A 19107-nucleotide genomic window follows, 5' to 3' on the forward strand; every position below is an offset into this window, starting at 1 on the left:
TGCCTTGGATGAGTCTCAGTGCAGGGAAGATGGTGCCTCTGCATAAGCTACAGACTTATGCCAGAGAACATTTCTATCAAAGCTCTTGCCATAGCTGGGATTAGCACAGGATGAATATGCAATTGGAATCCAGCTTACCTGAAAATAAATGAACAGTGCACAGCTTGGAAAGCTTGCTAGAAATTCTGAATGGTGTTATAATATGCCATCTGCTTAAGTGGGTGAATGAGTGGAGGCAATGAAAGCAATATGGGTCAGTGTTGACAGGCAGAAGCACTAAGCGTAAATCAAACTCAACTGCTTGCTTTCTAAGTATAGTCCTTCTCCATTTTTCACAGAAATGGAAGACACAACCAGCAAAGAAATAGCCACTGAAGGACCAATTTCATTATTCAATTCAATAAAGCATCTTAGAGTGAAACGTCAGAGAACTTGAGCTTACTTTGCCTAATACTCTGGGAATACATATATCTTTACTACTTAATCCACGCCCTCCCCCCAACACATATACTTTTTAAGCTTCACTATTATTTCATAGCCTCCAGTAACATTTAAAAAGGTATTTAACTGTGTCCAGATTGGCTCTCCATCGTGGGTAGGCAACATACTGCTGTTTCAGTGGCTAGTCAAGTTGCGTTTGTCTTACACACATGACTGGGATATATGGCTAGGCAAATTTCCTCTCAAAAACTTCACACTAAGCCCTGATCAAGATGAGAGGTGGCCTGACTGAGATGGGCAACTTCCAAGAGCCACCATCCTAGAAGTCCGCCACTCTTGGCCATTCAGGCTGGTGACACCAACAAAACAGACTCGAAGTTCTATCTCCCTCTGGAGACTGTAGCTCTCTTGTATCCTGAGTAAATTTTATGCAACATTTGGTCCTTGAATCTTTCTACTTTGAATTTTTTAGCTGAACAGGAAACGGACCCCAAGGACACACAGCAATTCTAGCTTAAGGAACTCTTGCTGTTCAGTTGCCCAGTCGTGTCTGACTCTGCGACCCCACGGACTGCAGCACACCAGGCCTCCCTGTCCCTCACCATCTCCTAAAGTTTGCCAAGTTCATGTCCACTGGATCGGTGATACCATCTTACCATCTCATCCTCTGACACCCTCTTCTGCCCTTAATCTTTCCCAGCAATAGGGACTTTTTCAGTAAGCTGCTCCCACCAGGTGACTAAAATACTGGAACTCTTAAGGATTAGATACTCAGCTTATCATTTTGATAGCTACTCTTTAAAAACTATACTTCCTTCCAAAGTATCTGATTATTCCTTTAAACAATCTGCCCTTAAACTTAACTCAACCTTTGGGGAAGAAACGTTTCCATCTCTTAATATGAATGGTTGTGTCCATTCGTTTTATTTCCTTCAAAACAGCTTCTAATCCTCTTTTCATGCAAGTAAGTGCAGGCATTATGACATGAGGGTCCATCCATTAGGTCCACATTGCCCATGGCATGGCATCACATTAATTTATCTGTACGGCTCAAGGACAGGTGGCAAGAAAGGATACATCTTATTTAACGTAGAACCTATGTTCCAAAGGCAGGTAAACAGTCTCTCACATTAACCAGTTAGTAACTGTACCTAATACTTCATTCATAACCCCTGTTTTTTCTTGTACATGCCCTGTTTATCAGGAGTTTTGTTCTCAATGATCATTCAAATTCTGTGTCTCAATAACCTAACATCAATTCCTATTCAGGCCACAGGTTCCTATAAGGCTTCTGCAGGAAAAATGTTTGTTTTCATAATTTAGGCACAGGCTGTGTTAAAAACTCCTGAGAAAGCCTGGAAGGCACGAACGTATGTCAGAACATAACGCTCCTCACAAGCCCTGCCATTGCAGCATCTCTCATGCTCTGGACGGCCCTCAGAGCCTATGCATGATTGTCATCAAACAGAACTTCTCTCTCCTTTTTAACATGTAAGGGTGACAGGTGAAACTGTCAGATTACGGTCTTCCTCAGGTCTTCGAGATCCACCAGTCATCAGTAATTTATCAGCACACATACTAGCATCGTCACACCCCTGGCCATGCTGGTCATTAGCTATCGGCCAGCACTCACCAGGACTCATCCACGTTTCCAGCCAGCCCATTATTACTCTTTGGCAATATCCTATTTAGCTACTAATCTGCCAATGACCTTGCATTGGCTACTACCTATGACTTTATGACATTCCCAAAACTAGTCTCCTCTTCCTTGGATAAATCCAAAGACCTGCTGAAATGATTATAATAAAAAGCACAAGCCTTTTAAGTGGACATATAATCAGAAACAAAATCACCTTCTGAATGATAAAATTTAAGACATTCATATTCCTCAGGTTTGTAATTTAATGATCTCTTATTTTTCTTTGAGTCATTTCCAAATCATCTGATAAGTAAAATTTTAACAGCTAATTACTTTGATTAAATTATTCCTGATATCTAAAATCACAGCACTGAATTCATTCATCAAAAACAAAACCGAAAAAAACCCCCAAAATCTTTGCCTAGTGCAATGAACTCTACTTAAAACCAGGTTATAAAAGTCTTTGCTGAGAAAAAGAACAGAGTTCTCTATTTTTCAGAGGGATATAAAACAAACATAGGGAGGAGAAAAGCAAAACAAAAAAACGATGTGAACTTCCGTAAACTCAACAGTAGCTCCAACAGACTGTCTGGTTTATTGAATTAGCAAAGCTATGTTTTTAAAGTTCTTCTTGGTATATGCTTATTTTGATCCCACTGTCAGTTTTGTATATTTGTTTACAGAGTTGAATCTGAATTAACATGGACCCTCTATAATTTAAATGTTCATTAATTTAAAAATTCTGATAAATGGTCGCTAGACTTTGTTTACTGAAATTTCTATAACTTTTCAAACATTTAAATAGTAACTATTTTTTTATATTCTTTTCTAAAAATATTCTTTTCCACTATGTTTAATCATCGGATACTGAATATAGTTTCCTGCGCTGTGCAGGAGGACCCTCTTGTTTGTCTGTCCTGTGAAAGAGTTTACATGTGCTAATCCAAAACTCCCAGTCCTTCCCTCCCCTCCCCTCTTCCGCTATGGCAACCGCAAGTCTGCTCTCTATGTCTAAACAACAACTCTTTAAAAGCAACAAAACTCATCTTGATTCTTCATTCCCTTCCCTTTACATATGTACTGATAAAAGTGATGAAATCTGGCATTATGATTTTAAAAAAGGCTAAGATTGTTTATCTTCCTTAAGTCGTATCCAATTTCACAAATGTTTTTTCACAAATATTTACTAAGTATGAAACTCCATTGTACAACTTAATAGCTGTGTGATTATGGAACAAGTTATTTAACCTCTCTACCCACAATTTCCCCATATGTAAAATGGTGATAATACTACCGTCTATGTAATAAGGCCTAAGAAGTGCTTAGTAATTGTGCAATAAATGGAAAGATAAAAGAGACATCTAGAAATACACAAATGTGTAATTTAGTGTGACTGCAATAACCACCACCATCACCACAGCATCATTGATGGCAGCTGCTGACATCTGGGTGCTTATCAATGTGCCAGATACCATACCAAGTGCATGGCAAACATGTCATTCAGCCCACACTATAAGAAATAGGCACAATTGTTGCACTCATTTTGAAAACAGGAAAAACGAATGCACAAAGAAATGATATAATTTGCCCAAGGGTACAGAGGTAACAAAACTGGGAGAGCAGAGCACAGAGGGAACAGAAGAACAGAATGATTACCTTTAAGGGCTGTAGGAGACAAGCAGAAAAGATTTCCTATCAAAGGGAGAAGAGAGGGCTTTTATTCAGACCTAACCCCTATGTAATCCAATATAATTTACAGAGTCTACTTCTATTAACCAAAGGGTTATTACATTAAAATAGATCAGTGAATTTATAATAATAAAAATCACCAGTATGGTTATTTTATTATCTAATTTTCAAATAGTTTGAATAGGATACACAGAGATAAAGGTGTTTTGTAAACAACTCTAAGTGCAGTCACTCACTCTTTGTGACCCCATGGACTGTTGCCTACAAGGTTCCTCTGTCCATGGAATTCTCTAGGCAAGAATGGGTTGCCATTTCCTTCTCCAGGGAATCTTCCCAACCCAGGGATCAAACCTGGATATCCCACATTGTAGGCAGACACTTTACTGTCTGAGCCACTAGGGAAGATTATTTACTGATTTCCAACATTCCTAGAAACCAATGCTCATGACCAGCCCTCTGATATACCATAAACCAACAAACCAATGATGGATTTAAGGGTGAAAGGTGAGAACAGTCAGCTTTGGGGGAAGAAGGGATAAGATCATTCTTTTTACACTGTGGTAGCCACCCTCCAAGATAGCCTCAATGAGGCATGCACCTCTTGATATCTATATCCTCGTGTAATCCCTTCCTCTAATAAATAGGGCCGGCCTATCTAACACACAGGATATCAAAGAAATAATGGTGTGTGACTTCCAAAAGTCTGGACATAAAAGACACTGTGGCCTCCACCTTGTCCTCCTTGGATCACTTGGTCTAGGGGAAGCCAGCTGCCACCACATTAGAAACTTGTATAGTGCTACAGAGAGGTTCACACAATGACGGGCTGGGCCTTCTGCAAATGCCAGCACAGATTCACTCCCCACAGGAATGAGTCATCCTGGAAGTAAAGCTTCCAACTCCAGGCAACAATCCTTCAGATGCCTGCAGTCCTGGTCAACATTTTGGCTACAACCTCATGAGAAACCCTCACCCAGAATTTCACAGCTAGGCTGCACAAAAGCTGTGTGAGATAATAAATGTTTACTGTTAAGCTGTTAAATTTGGGGGTATCTTGATACATGGCAGTAGATAACTAATGAATACATTTTCACAAGCCAATGAGAGCACTACCAAGCAAGTTCCTCTACATTTGGTATGCTCCTGATAAACTGTTTAAGACACGAAGACTGCACCAGTTGTTCATTTGGTTTTCCCCTAATCCTGAGAAGAGTCTATGGTTCTATGGCTCTGGTACTGGGTATGGCAAAGGGAGCTTGTACATGTATTGAGACCCATTTTATTCTGTATGACCTCAGAGGTAAAAATGACAAGTTGGGCAATCCTATAGTGAAACTAAGGGCAAAGCTCTAAAGTATTAGGTTCCCCCAAGAGTACACCAGGCTGTGACTTTTGTCCTAGAGTAGATTTTTATGTACAGAATTCCATATCTGATATACATATTTTCCAGGAGAGGAGTCACAGTTTTATTTTCAGAGTCTTAAGAGATCTGTAAGAGCTGCTAGATAACTGAGTCATGGATTTGATGGGCAGCTGTCTCAATACTGAGGAAACTGCACCATCTGGTTGCTTAGGTGGTAAACCAAAAGTTCTCACTGTGATCCTTTACTCTTACACTCCTGCCAACGCATCACCAAGTCCTGTCCATTCTCCCTCCAAATGTGTCTGATCAAATGTGCAAAATGGGGAGGGGAAGGAGTGTGAAGGGAAGGTCCCACATTTATAAACGGGCCAAAAGGTTTAAACAGAAAAGCAGAAAATAAAGGAACAGGTCAGGTGGAAAAGGACGGAGAACAAACAAGGGAGCTGGGGTTCCAAGGGTTCAATATTCCAGAACTATAAGTCTATAAAAGTTAAACCTAACTGATACAAGTGTTCACCGTCTGGCCCAACAGCAATAATGGAAATGTTCTATCTGTACTCTCAAATAGGATGACTGCAAGCTACATTTGGTTATTTAAATTTAACTGAAATTAAATAAAAATAAAACAAAGTTCCTTATTTACTCTAAACACGTTTTCAGTTTCTCAAAAGCTATAAAATCATTATTGGCATATCAGTGAAAGAGCACATTTCAGATATATCAAATCCTTTTTTGTGCTTTATGTGTAAAATATACTTGGGAACTTTAAGTATACTTTACTTACTTTATTATGCTCACCTAAGCCCATTTTGTGCATTTCTATTCATGAGCCATCCTAGTTTTATAATTTAGAACTGGCTCATGACAGCTCAACTCCTCTAAAAGATAAAGTTTTGGAGCCTTGGGCTATGTTGTATGTACTGTTTACACCCTAAGATCCTAAGCCTCTTGATGAAAGTGAAAGAGGAGAGTGAAAAAGTTGGCTTAAAGCTCAACATTCAGAAAATGAAGATCATGGCATCTGGTCCCATCACTTCATGGCAAATAGATGGGGACAGTGGAAACAGTGTCAGACTTTATTTTTGGGGGCTCCAAAATCACTGCAGATGGTGACTGCAGCCATGAAATTAAAAGACACTTACTCCTTGGAAGGAAAGTTATGACTAACCTAGATAGCATATTCAAAAGCAGAGACATTACTTTGTCAACAAAGGTCTAATCTAGTCAAGGCTATGGTTTTTCCAGTATGGATGTGAGAGTTGGACTGTGAAGAAAGCTGAATGCCGAAGAATTGATGCTTTTGAACTGTGGTGTTGGAGAAGACTCTTGAGAGTCCCGTGGACTGCAAGGAGATCCAACCAGTCCATTCTAAAGAAGATCAGTCCTGGGTGTTCTTTGGAAGGTATGATGCTGAAGCTGAAACTCCAGTACTTTGGCTACCTCATGCGAAGAGTTGACTCACTGGGAAAGACTGATGCTGGGAGGGATTGGGGGTAGGAGGAAAAGGGGACGACAGAGGATGAGATGGCTGGATGGCATCACTGACTCGATGGACATGAGTTTGAGTGAACTCTGGGAGTTGGTGATGGACAGGGAGGCGTGGCGTACTGCAATTCATGGGGTCGCAAAGAGTCAGACATGACTGAGCGACTGAACTGATAAGGTCCTAATCTTAGATGTTCCCATTCAAGCCTGTTCCAAGTGGAAATGCCTCTACTTAAAACTAGGTCTCACATTAGTGTTATTAACTGACACATGAACAAGCAACACTGTTACTCACAAAGAAAGGTATATCCCAATGTTACATTTAAACTAAAATCATACTCTACACTAATGAAATCAAAGTATCAGCAGTAAGGAAAAGGATTTGATTTTTGTTTTTTCTCTTTATAATGTCTATCATGATTTTGATAATTTTGTGTGTATCATAATGAGGAAGCACTTCTCAGCAAAATTATCAGCACCTCTCTTATCATAATAATATTACAAGGAAAAGGTGTGGCATGAGATACCATGGTGCATCCAGTCATTTAAAAAACAGAACCGAAATTCAGGAACCAGTGAGGCAATCAATCCAGCAGCAAACCTGGAGGGCTTATCAACAATACTGTTTATACTTGGTCAGCTGGCAGCAGAGAGATCTTAACTGCTGTTGTGTTCAGGGGCAGAACACTTAATTAGGAGGCTTGGTTGTTCAAGGTAAAAAACTGAAAGCCATGGAGACAAAGGATGTGTTTTCTATCTTTTAAGTTAAAAAACTTAGTTGAGGAATGAAGAATAAGAAAAGGCATATGAATATAAACAGGTGACTTCAAGTAAGGAACTGAGGAACACTGGAAGAATACCCAGAAGAATGTCTGATAGGATATTCACCAACTCAATCAAGATTTTACAATACTTTTGGAGGAAGGAGGAAAAACCCAGGTAAAAGTTTTGACTTAACAGGAAACAACATGTTTTACATTAAAATAAGCAATTTCCTAGAAGTGATACTTGGTACTGCTGTGGTGAAAATAATACCAAGATGGTATGACTCTAGGTATCTATATGCAAACTCAGTAAGTGAACTTGAAATCCTAACAGAGGGTAGATACAGTCTTAGATACAGTCTCATCAGTGTCAGTGACATATGGATGGAAGTCTATACTTCAAAACTTCAAACACAGAGCCAATAGGAGGAAATGGGCATAGAACTGTCCCTAACAAAGATACCCACCTTCTTCATCTACTAAGTTGGAAATGCATAAAAATACAGATGTGCTCATGTACATGCTGTCCTCCCACCTCCCTCACCCTGCCCCCCACCACTCTGGGCCGGCTAGTGCTGAAGTAATGGAGAAATGAAAAAATATGTGCATTACCAGTATAAAATGGGACAAGCTTTCTGGACGACAATTTGACAGTATGTACTAAAAATTTTAAACTTCCTTACACCTTTTGACTCAGGAATTCCTCTAAAAACTGAGGCACAACTCAAATGTCCATTAAGGAATTAGTTAAATAAATTATGGTATAGGCTTAGAATACTAGTTGAATACTATAAAGTCATATATCACCTTCCTCCATATACTATAAGCCCATTAAAAAAAAAAAGCCAGTCTCTGCCCACTCATAACTAGACTAAAATATACAATATAGTGTTACCTTTGATTTTCTTTGGAAGTGAGAATATGGAGAGTCTTATTTTCTACAATAACTAGATATTATGGGTTTTTTTTTCATACATAACTAGACACTATGTTTTTAATAGAGAAAAATCCTTACATTCAGATTAAGATAAAGCGAAAACAGACAGGAAGAGTTCCGAAGACCACTACCTGAGGGCATGCACTGTGGATTCCACAACTAGACAGGAGATGGGTGCAGCTTTCCCAGTGCACATTAGGAAAGTGCCACAGGCCGCGATACTTGGGGAGGGGGTGAGGGGAGGGGACTGTCACTTCAGAAAAGTAGATATTCAATACACTGACTCAACGTAACACTTTATTTGTCAAATGCAGTGGAGACAAACAATCGGAGAAATTATTCTGGGTTTAATTCTGTCCAGCTAGAAAAAAACTGGCTGGTGATGGAGAAGGTGGCAAGGTGACAGGAATTCTGTGGTAAAAAATAAGTGTAACAGAAAAAGGGACCACTAGTCCTGGCTAAATCTGAACCATGACTTTAGCAAAATGCATTTCAAAAAGTTCAGGGAACAGATAAGTATGATTTTGTAGTTAGAATCTTCAAAAGGGGCTAATACCTGACAGGAAATAGAAAATTATAAAAACCAAAATTCTGACCAACCAAATAACTGCATACACTCTCTCTGCAAAGTAAAACGAGAAGGACCAAAGAACCCAAATAAAAGGGTTTTTCTTGATGAGCTCATAATTTATAAAGTAGGGCACACATCCCAGGAAGAATAGAAAAATAAAACTGTGAACCTGTCAGAACAAGCCAAATTCAGTTTAAATGAGGTTAACAGTAAAAGGTTTTCAAAGCAAGACCAAGAAAAGTTAAGCCCCCTGACCAGGTAAAAAGACAGAGAAGACAGACCTTGTCCAACTCTTATCATGATTCCCTTTTCTGTTAGAAGGGTTTTCAACCTGGAAAGGATATAACAAAAATCCTAATAAACAAAATGCAGCCCAAGGAAGGTGAGGGAAATCTATACATTTTAAATGTCTTTAAACCCAGAATCTATAGTCTAAAAACACATTCTAAAACGAATTACAGAAATTCAATTTACAAATATTTAAGCACTAGAAATTCCCTGTAAGTCTTCAACAAAATTTTTTCATTTCCATCTTTGACACAGTTTCTTTCTTGATGGAAAAAAATCTGAAAGTTTTCTTGACAAAAACAAAGATTTTTTTTACTAATTTCCATAACATTAGTATATAAATGAATATTGTACAGTTGGTCTCTAGTTAAGCAAACAACAAGAAGGGTAATTTAGAGTTATTTACAGAGCATTAGAAGAATAATCCCTAGTAAGCCTTGTCTAGTCCCATTTAACATCAGTAACCTTGGTAAAGGCAAAAAAAAAAAAAAAAAATCTAGTAGGCTCTACCTTGTCCTCTTTGATATATTTTATTAGTTGCTTAGAGACAGGCCAAAAATTGGTATGTTTATAAAATGTGCAGATGACAAATAACTATATAGAAAATCTAACATTCTGATATTTTAGAACATATTCAGGATTAGGATTTAAAATTCTCATTAGTATGGAGAAGATGCTAGCCATAGCCATTATTAAAATCTGAAGGACTTTTGCAAATAAGAATTGGGTTGGTTTTCTATAATGCCAGAGTAGGATCATTGAGTGGAAGAGATATATATAAGGGAATAAATTTCTAACAAAGTGATATAAAGATCGAATGTGCTACTGAATATTCTAGTTTCTGAATATATACAAGTATGGGACACTAGCTTTCAGGAGATAATAAGGAGAGTAAAATGAAGTCAGTGGTTTTCAAATTTCTTTTAATAGCAGAACCAATGCACTGGAAGAAACCTTACCCAGAGGACTAATACGAAACAGAGAGAAAATTGCTTCAGCTGAAATTCCCAACTACATCTTATACTTATCTGGCACTGGATCAGATGATCTCTAAAGTAATTCATATATGATCAGTAAAACTATAACTCCTGAAGATTTACTATTCTACAGGGTCCAGATGAATGGTCTCCCAAATGGAATGAATGGGAGGATCTGTTGGGGGTGTGGAGAAAAATCAGATAGATACAAACACTGAAATCAGAAATTATACCTTATGGTCTGAGAACAGTGTGTACACTTTTCAGAAGTTTCTTGTGTCAGTCAGAGCCATGGTCAGATATAATGCCCCCAGGAACTGACATGTTTTAAAAACGATTTAAACAATGAAAGTTTTTGAGAAAAAAACCACCTCCATATCCACTGATTAACCACAACTGTTTTAATATTTGTATATTTCTATCTAGTCCTATCCACATGCAAATACACATTTAAGTCCAGTTACCAACATGGTTCGTAGGATTTTAAACTTTTCTCCACATAATTTAAGATGAATACTTCCACAAATCTAAGTTTTATAATAACTGTCTTTTATAGTTACATAAAAATGGAGATTTCATAATGTATTGAATCATTTTCCTACTGCTGACCACTCAGGTCATATTTGCTCTCCTTGTTGTTATTATGTAACTTGTTTACTCACTAAGTCTGACTCTTGCAACCCCATGGACTGCAGTGTGTGTCCCATGTCGGTAACTGCCTAAACATATATTTGCATGTGGACAGGACTGGATAGAACTAACTACTCTTATTTAGTTAGAGGTACATATTGCAATTCATTCACCCAAACGTGAATTACTGTGATGCTGTAACTAGGGTGGGTGATTAGAAATTCTAATTTTGAAAATTCTAAATTAGAAAAACTTCCAGGTTCAGATTTTCAAGGTCAGAGGCTTTGGAGTTTTGTTTTTTTTTTTTTCCCCACGGCTTTGGAGTTTAATATTTTACTTCTTCATACCTTGAAGCAGACCTGGAAATGCTTTGTCATGTCGGCAGGCATTCACTTCCTCCCTGCTTGGGTGGAGATGGGATGTCCATTTATTCAGGTGAAGCGAGTCATATATTCTTTTGTCATAAAAGGATGGATGTCAACCCTGTCTTTCACATGGTTGGTTTTTAACATTTACGAATCTGTCCTTACTTGGCAATAACAATAAAATGGTGTTAACAGTTTCCTTTCACTGAAGGCCCACCATGTGACCAGGCAAAGTGTTAAGCAGTTTGTACACTTTATATCTTACTTCTCATAACTCTATGTGGTGGCTATTTACTATTCCTATTGTACAGATAAAGAAATTGATGCTAAGAGAGACAGCAAACAACATGTATATTTTAAGATCTTACTAAAGAATGTAACTTATACTACCAAATACTTATTTAAAATATGTATACATGCACATACATATGTATTTACTTAAATCTGGGCCATTAAGGCCATTCAGTCAACCCCTTCATCTAGATGAGCATTTCCTAAGTTATGTTAGGTGACATTACTTGGCTCCCATAACTTTGGCCCCAAAGAAAACTGTTTTGCTTTAACCATATTGTAGTGTTGTGCCTTCAGCTCATACTGAGGGGCATTTAAAAGTTTCCAAATGGAGTCACCATTACATTTACTGCTGAAATAGTGACAAGAGTTTCATTTACTCTCTCTTGTGTGTGCACATGCTCAGTCGTGTCCAATTCTCTGAGACCCAGTGAACTCTAGCCCACCAAGCTGTTCTAGCCATGGAGATTTCCAGGCAAGAATACTGGAGTGGGCTGCCATTTCCTCTTCCAGGGGATCTTCCTGACCCAGGGATTGAACTTATACCTCTTTCGTCTCCTGACTGGCAGGCGGATTCTTTACTACTAGCTTATAGTACCAAATTTGCAGCCCTAAAGGAGAACTACTTCTCAAACAGCAGGGTCAGAAATACTGTGCTTCTCGTAAGCCACCAGTGTGCTTTTCATCTAATGAAATATATGGGAAATTTTAAACAGATAACACTTTTTTATTTAGCCACTAGGAAGCTTACTGAAATATCTGAAATCCTTCCTGGTATTAAGATACACAAGGCATGTATTTCTTTAAACTAATTTTAGCTCTGCCCTTAGTCTACTATTCCTATAAAATTCCTCATATCCTGATCTACTTCAACTTTAAAGTAAACCCTCAGGATCAAAGCCCAATGCCAGTTTCCATATTTATGTTGAAATCTGATTTCAACAGCTATAAAAATGTATATACAGCAGTAAAATTATTTTTTGATGACTGCTGTAACTTGTATCAAAGCAACATCAAAATCAGATTATACTACGCTCCTACCAGGCAGACAATTTGCCCCAAATCTTAGCTATAATCATTAACTAGTATTTCACATTAAGAAAATGATTTAAAATTACCCAAAACTTACCAATCATAATTCTTATTGTATTCATAGTCTAAAACAATTCCTATAAACTAGCTCAACAAGTCAATGTGCTAGTTTGGGATTAGGGCCTATTCAATGTTTTAAATAATCAACACAGTCTATAACCTAGGCCAGTGATTTAAGTTGATTAATAGCTCACTGAAGTAATTCTGTTTTCCTTCTAAATACAGGTCATAGTTAAAAGCAAAACAAAAAACCTCTATTTTTTCATTTAAAAACTTCAAAGCATATTTCAGTACATATTTGATTTGTACCATATTACTTGAGGAGAGCATTGCCACTCACTTTATAGATTGAGAAAATGAACAGGATATTACTAAAATTAATGAAGTTCAAATGACTTTCTCAAGGTAGCATGTGCTGATGAAACTAGAACTAGAGAAGAGACCTTTTTTCCTAGACTTTTTCTGGAATGAAGATGGGCCACAGATTAGAATGAAATGTTGTCAATCTTTATTAGCAACATTCAAAAGATTAAGATTGGATAGGAACAAACAACTCTGTCAGACAACAGGAGGTAGATTTTGACCTCACTGTTGAATGCTAAGAACTAGTAAAAGTGAAGTGGCTCAGTCGTGTCTGATTCTTTGCAACCCCATGGACTGTAGCCCATCAGACTCCTCCATCCATGGAATTTTCTAGGCAAGAGTACTGGAGTGGGTTACCATTTCCTTCTCCAGGGGATCTTCCTAACCTAGGGATTGAACCCGGGTCTCCTGCATTGCAGGTAGATGCTTTACCATCTGAGCCACCAGGGAAGCCGTAAGAACTAGTCAATGCAAGGTTTTATTTCCTGGAGCATAAATGCCCCTGGGCAAACATTAATCTGATCCAACTAGGTTCAATGCAACAGATGATTAAGTAAAAATGGAGTCAGCTCCTGACATCTGCATTTTGGAGGCTGTGGGGGGAGTCCAATTGTGCTACCTATTTCTAACTTCATTTTAGCTGTCCTTCGGAGGACCTTCAGTTCACTCAAGGGTTGAGTATTTTCAGAACATTGTAATGCGAGTAATTTTAATTAAATGAGGTCCCAACATGAACCAGCTCCAGGACCAGCAGTATGCTGCTGCTGCTGCAGTATACCTGAGCTCTAACCTGGGAGATCATTTGGGTATTTTTGGGGGGCAGGGGATAGAAAAGATTTAGTCATATTCTGATCTAAGTCTTAGCTAAATGAATTTGCATTGCAGTTTCAGCCCTTTAAATGATTAAATTACACCAATCTACATTCCAATTTCTTGAACATTTGCCTCTTTAGTATATTAATATAATTTACATTCAGGGTAATGGAATTAAAGTGAATTATCTTCAATAAGATTACATTTCTGAAGACCATTTTCTGCTATAAGCATCTCATTTAATATATTAATCAAGAAATTATACGGAAAGCATGACTTTTAAAATAACAAAGTGACATCACTTATATTATAATAAGATATTTATACCTTATATATAAAGCATTTATGGGGTCCTTTCAGCTTTTTGGAAATTAAAGCAACACTTTATTCACATTTAATCATTTGGCTATGCTATGTTTTTGATAGCTGGAAGGTACTAAACATTCACATTCAACAAATGAGATAAAATGGAGACAAAACCAAATCATGTGTTTTTAGAAGAGACTTCTGTGTCCTCACCTGAGGCTGCTGTGGTATTTGAAGGAGTTGAAGCAGCTGCTTGAATCCGAGCATGAGGAGGAATAAGGATGGTAGCTAGAGGTGGATTACTTGACAGTTCTAGAGAAAAGGTAAAACATATGTGTTAGAGTCCATTCTTAACCCTGTTGTGAAACTATTTTATTGGTATCACTAAACAGAAGACACGGCATTACAACACTGGCTTAACAGAAAAAAAGACACGGTAAACCTGCATCGGAAACTGAATCATGAGCTAGTAATTGGCCTATAGAGAAAGGCCACCAGTATGTTGTGATACACGACAAAAGCACTGTCTGCTAAAATATCCGTGTATCTCTGAGAACTAAAGATAGGCTGGGGGAAGATACTGGCCAGAAGTCTGAGGATAAGCGTATTAATAAGCTATATTTCCATCGTTCATTAACTTAAATATACTAGGTTTCCCCCCGCTACTCTAACAATATTTGACTGCAGGAGTTGACAGTGATAGGGTCACAGAAAAGAAAATATAACTGCAGTCTGTACACTGGCATGCACAGACCAACTTACTTGATAGCAGGTATGATTTATCCAAACAGTAGTGGAAACAGGATTTAAGAAACATGTTAATTCTCATTGCTTTTATTGAAAACAAAAATGTCTACTGAATCCTATTTTGCTTTTTAACTTACTGAGACTGTTACTTTTTAAAAGTTAAAAGTAGGCTTTTATCTGCATGTGAAAGTCTTTGTCAACTGTGTACAAACTGGCTTTCTTTAAAGAATCAAGTGCTGTATATGAATCTTGAGAAATAATTTTAAGATGATATTTGATCTAATAATGTAAACAGTTACTGAGATGTGGTGGTGAGCTTGTACATAAAAGCATCTGGTGTTAATTTCAGGTAACATGATTGTTCTTCCAGTCTGCCTGGGATAACCCTGGTTTGTTCTGGCATTTAACTAGTGAGCGCTCATTTCTACTCTAGTAAGTGTTATTATAAACAATTCTACCTATTATTCTAATAATTTAAAGGAATAATTATACAACCATACTAGCTACAGGAAGGTGTTATCCTCTGAGCTACAAGTAATAATTACAGCATGAACTAAAAAAGTCAGGAAATAGTGTTTTCTTTAAAGCAAAATTCATATAATGTAGAATTAATAATTTTAAAGTATACAATTTTGTTGCCAACCAGTCCATCCTAAAGGAGATCAGTTCTGGGTGTTCACTGGAAGGACTGATGTTGAAACTGAAATTCCAATACTTTGGCCACCTGATGCGAAGAGCTGACTCAATGGAAAAGACCCTGACGCTGGGAAAGATTGGGGGCAGGAGGAGAAGGGGACGACAGAGGACGAGATGGTTGGATGGCATCACCGACTCAATGGACATGGGTCTGAGTGGACTCTGGGGGTTGGTGATGGACAGGGAGGCCTGGTGTGCTGCAGTTCATGGGGTCGCAAAGAGACAGACACGACTGAGCAACTGAACTGAAATGAACTGAATTTTGTGGCATTCAGTACATTCACAATGTTGTACAACCATCACCTCTACCTAGTTTCAAAAAATTTTTATCACCCTAAAGGGAAACCTTTAAGCAATTACTCACCATTCATCCCTCCCGCCAGCACCTAACAAGGGGAATGTCATTTTAATGCAGAACTTTTAAAATGTTCTGGTACAAAGTCCCTGGAAATATTGACTTATTCAACTTGGTGCCTAAATATCTAAATTTTGTACTAAATCTGATACTCAGATTCTGGTAAAAAGAAGCAACATGCTGATGTCAAGATATACGGAAAATGAATGGCAGGAAAAGCTCAAAACTGAGAGAAGACTATTCATTATCTTTTCCCCTTCAAAGAGAAGACTTAGGTCATCTCATCAAATAATAACCTTCTCTGAGTTGGAAAACCACTGCCTTAATGATCAGGTTTGAAGAAATGCTGTTTTCTCATAATCAGCTGTAGTAGCTATTTCACTTCTCACTGAGATACAGAAAGAAGCTATGTAGTTTTACTTAAATCAGTCCAATTTTAACGCATCTCACACCTACAAAAACAGGAGAATCCCTGATAATTGTCGGGGCTGATGACTTTACGGTTCTAGGAACAGAAATTAGTGCAAGATGTGGTAATTACTCTTTGGTAATCTAAAAGACCGTCAGACTTACCATCCCAATTAAGACTAAAATTTCCTAAAATAGCTTCTTTAAAGTCCACCCATCCATCTACCCACCCACACCCTCATCCAACTAACAATACTGAGCATGAAAGACTGTGTTAGGTCCCGGATAAACCGATAAAAAGATAGTTGTCTCTGTCTATTCAACAGAAATAGAAAAATGGAAGGACAATTATACAAATAAGCTGGCAAGAAAGGTACTGAATCAATTCAAGACAGGTGCACTTTTAAATTAAGAGATCCCTATGGCCATGTACCCAACATCTAAAAGAAAATCCAGGGACTTCCCTGGTGGCCCAGTTGCTAAGACTTCATGCTCCCAGTGCAGGGAGCACAGGTCTGATCCCTGGCCACCAGGGAATTAGATCCCACATGCCACAACTAAGACTTCACACGCCGCAAGTAAAGATCCCACCTGTCGCAAAGAAGACCGAAAATCCTGTGTGCCACAACTAGGACACAGCACAGCCAAGTAAAAACATTAAAAAAAAAATAAGAAACCATATTATCTTCATTTAAATATTTTTAAAAAGCATATACAGCCTTTTAATTACAGTCCTGTTGTTGACTTTGGGGCACAGATGCTGTGAGGCTATTTTCTTCCTTTTGTAAAGGTATTTAAATTTATTTACTTTTAATTGGAGGACAGTCGCTTTACAGTATTGTGTTGGTTTCTGCCGTATATCAGTATGAATCAGCCAGAGGCATATGTATGTCCCTCCACTCAAGCAAAACATTTGAAAAAAAGTAAATGCAAAAAAAGAAAAGATGACCAGATATTTTAAGAGCTACCGTTGAGATAATCTTTAAAATAAATTGAATATAAGTGGTTTGTGGTCACATACTGCCCACTTTCTCCCATTCACTCACTCATTTACCAAATCATCTATTCTTGTGTATATGCATATCCAATTGAGGGCCATGGTGGTTCTGCATCTAATTCTGGGTAAGGGTGTATATATGCGTGTATGTGTACACACATACATGTGCAAGGCTTGAGAAAAACAATCTTCTTTTTCTCTAGATAATATAGGAAACAAGGAAGCCCATAATAGTACAGTGGGGCTAGCCATGGAGAAGAAGTGGGAAGAATGAGACTGTGTTATCCCAGAGACATGGATCAAAACAAAATGGAAACAGGTTCCAGAAGGTTTTAGAAAACTTAATGTGTGATAATGATTTCTTCAACCAACTAAAGATGCCATAAAACTACTCATTAAAAAAAATCACAGTTTATCAGTAAACATTATGAATGCTTTGACGGTGAATTAATCATTATATGGTCCACCATCAAAACACAATGCACAATTTGAGCAAGATCAAAATGAATTTAAAGATAGCTATCAATAAGCCAACCAAGATAGGTATCAACTGACCAAAAAGATAACCAAACTCATTAAACTAAAATTGGCTGCACAGTTTATATTAAAAGCTATAGAAGAAAAATTCCCATGAAAAGACCACCATTAAGTTAAGCAATCTTTTTAAATGTTAAAAACAACAAAACCTAAATCTAGTTGCTGATAAAACCTGAAGTTTTCCTTAAAGTCTCTTTTCATCTAAGTGTAAGATTTCCAAATTTATTGATAAGGCCAGGTTTTTTATTTTTAATTTAAATTTTCGGGGGTAAGGGGTAGGAGTAGGTGTAGGAAGAGGTAACATATATATGTTCAAACTGTGTTGAATGAAAACTGAGGATAAATTTGAGAACAGTAATCAATGTAGAAACCAGAAGGAAGAAATCAACCCTTTAGTAACTAAACCTACTCTTATAGTAATAATAAAATACCAGGCATAGGGTAGAAGGGGATCTTCTTTCTTTGTTAACTTTGAAAGGGCTCAACCTGCAAACCCCCAGAAAGAGTCACTAAGAGAGGCAAATTTTCTTTTTCCTCTACGAAGAATTTGAGGCCTTCATGTGTGTATGAGGTCTCTTAAGTATAGATGAAAATGGCCAGTGGTTGTCTATATAGTCAAAACCGCTATTTTTTTTTCTATTCACAAAAAGGTTTAAATGATTTAACAATGGCATGCACATTTTATTTGTACTTTTCTGAGGGGTAATTCAAATGTTAGGATGGTACACTTTGCTCTTACACATAATGAATTCTAATGTTGCTTATCTGAATATATACTGTTTAGATGAACAAGTAACTCCATCACAACCGCTTCTCTCCTAACAATTTCAAAGTGCCCAGGAAACCTCTCAGGTTTCTGTTGTTGACGACATACTCCACACTCACCCAGAAAAGTAAACACTAAACTAAACAGAGGATCAGACAAATAGTCAACAAACTGCAAAGCCTGCTCCTGATGCTTGATAATACTGGCAATGTTTCATAAGCGGACTACATGATAGCTGTATAATCCCATGACTACTTTGCCTTGGAACTGCCCAAGAGGGAGGGTCACAATTTATACTAGTCATCCAAATATGTGTGAATGTATTTTGTACTAAATTAATAGTAATGATACACTTAGAAGTTATCTAGCAAAATGTTAGTATTTTTAAAGTCCTGGTGATTAAAAAGAATAAGCTTTAGTAACCTGAAAATGTTATATTCAGAACCCCATTCTTTTTCTTTTTAATTAGAGGATAATTGCTTTACAAGGCTGTGTTGGTTTCTACTGTACAACAATGTGAAGAAGCCATGTGTATATATAAATCCCTTCCCTCTTGAGCCTCCTCCCTCACATCTCATCCCTCTTGG

At 37.6% G+C, this 19107-nt stretch overlaps 1 protein-coding gene across 6 annotated transcripts in view; it reads right to left on the minus strand.

Annotated features, from left to right (window-relative positions):
- The window catches only part of GSK3B (glycogen synthase kinase 3 beta), a 218976-nt gene that overhangs the window by 6418 nt on the left and 193451 nt on the right, over positions 1-19107 (minus strand). For 2 of the 6 annotated variants that reach the window (XM_060417607.1, XM_012180332.5), the window contains 2 exons: positions 14228-14326; positions 11132-11184 (listed from right to left, as the gene is read on the minus strand). In XM_060417607.1, coding sequence (XP_060273590.1) covers positions 11174-11184; positions 14228-14326 — 110 coding nt within the window. In that variant the 3' untranslated portion in view covers positions 11132-11173. Of the gene's footprint in view, positions 1-9199; positions 9221-11131; positions 11188-14227; positions 14327-19107 lie in introns of those variants that run through there. The other 4 variants (XM_012178649.5, NM_001129740.1, XM_012179101.5 and 1 more) reach the window with 3 other exon arrangements.

The sequence above is a fragment of the Ovis aries genome, chromosome 1 (genome assembly GCF_016772045.2).
Source record: "Ovis aries strain OAR_USU_Benz2616 breed Rambouillet chromosome 1, ARS-UI_Ramb_v3.0, whole genome shotgun sequence".
NCBI classification, from domain to species: Eukaryota; Metazoa; Chordata; class Mammalia; order Artiodactyla; family Bovidae; genus Ovis; species Ovis aries.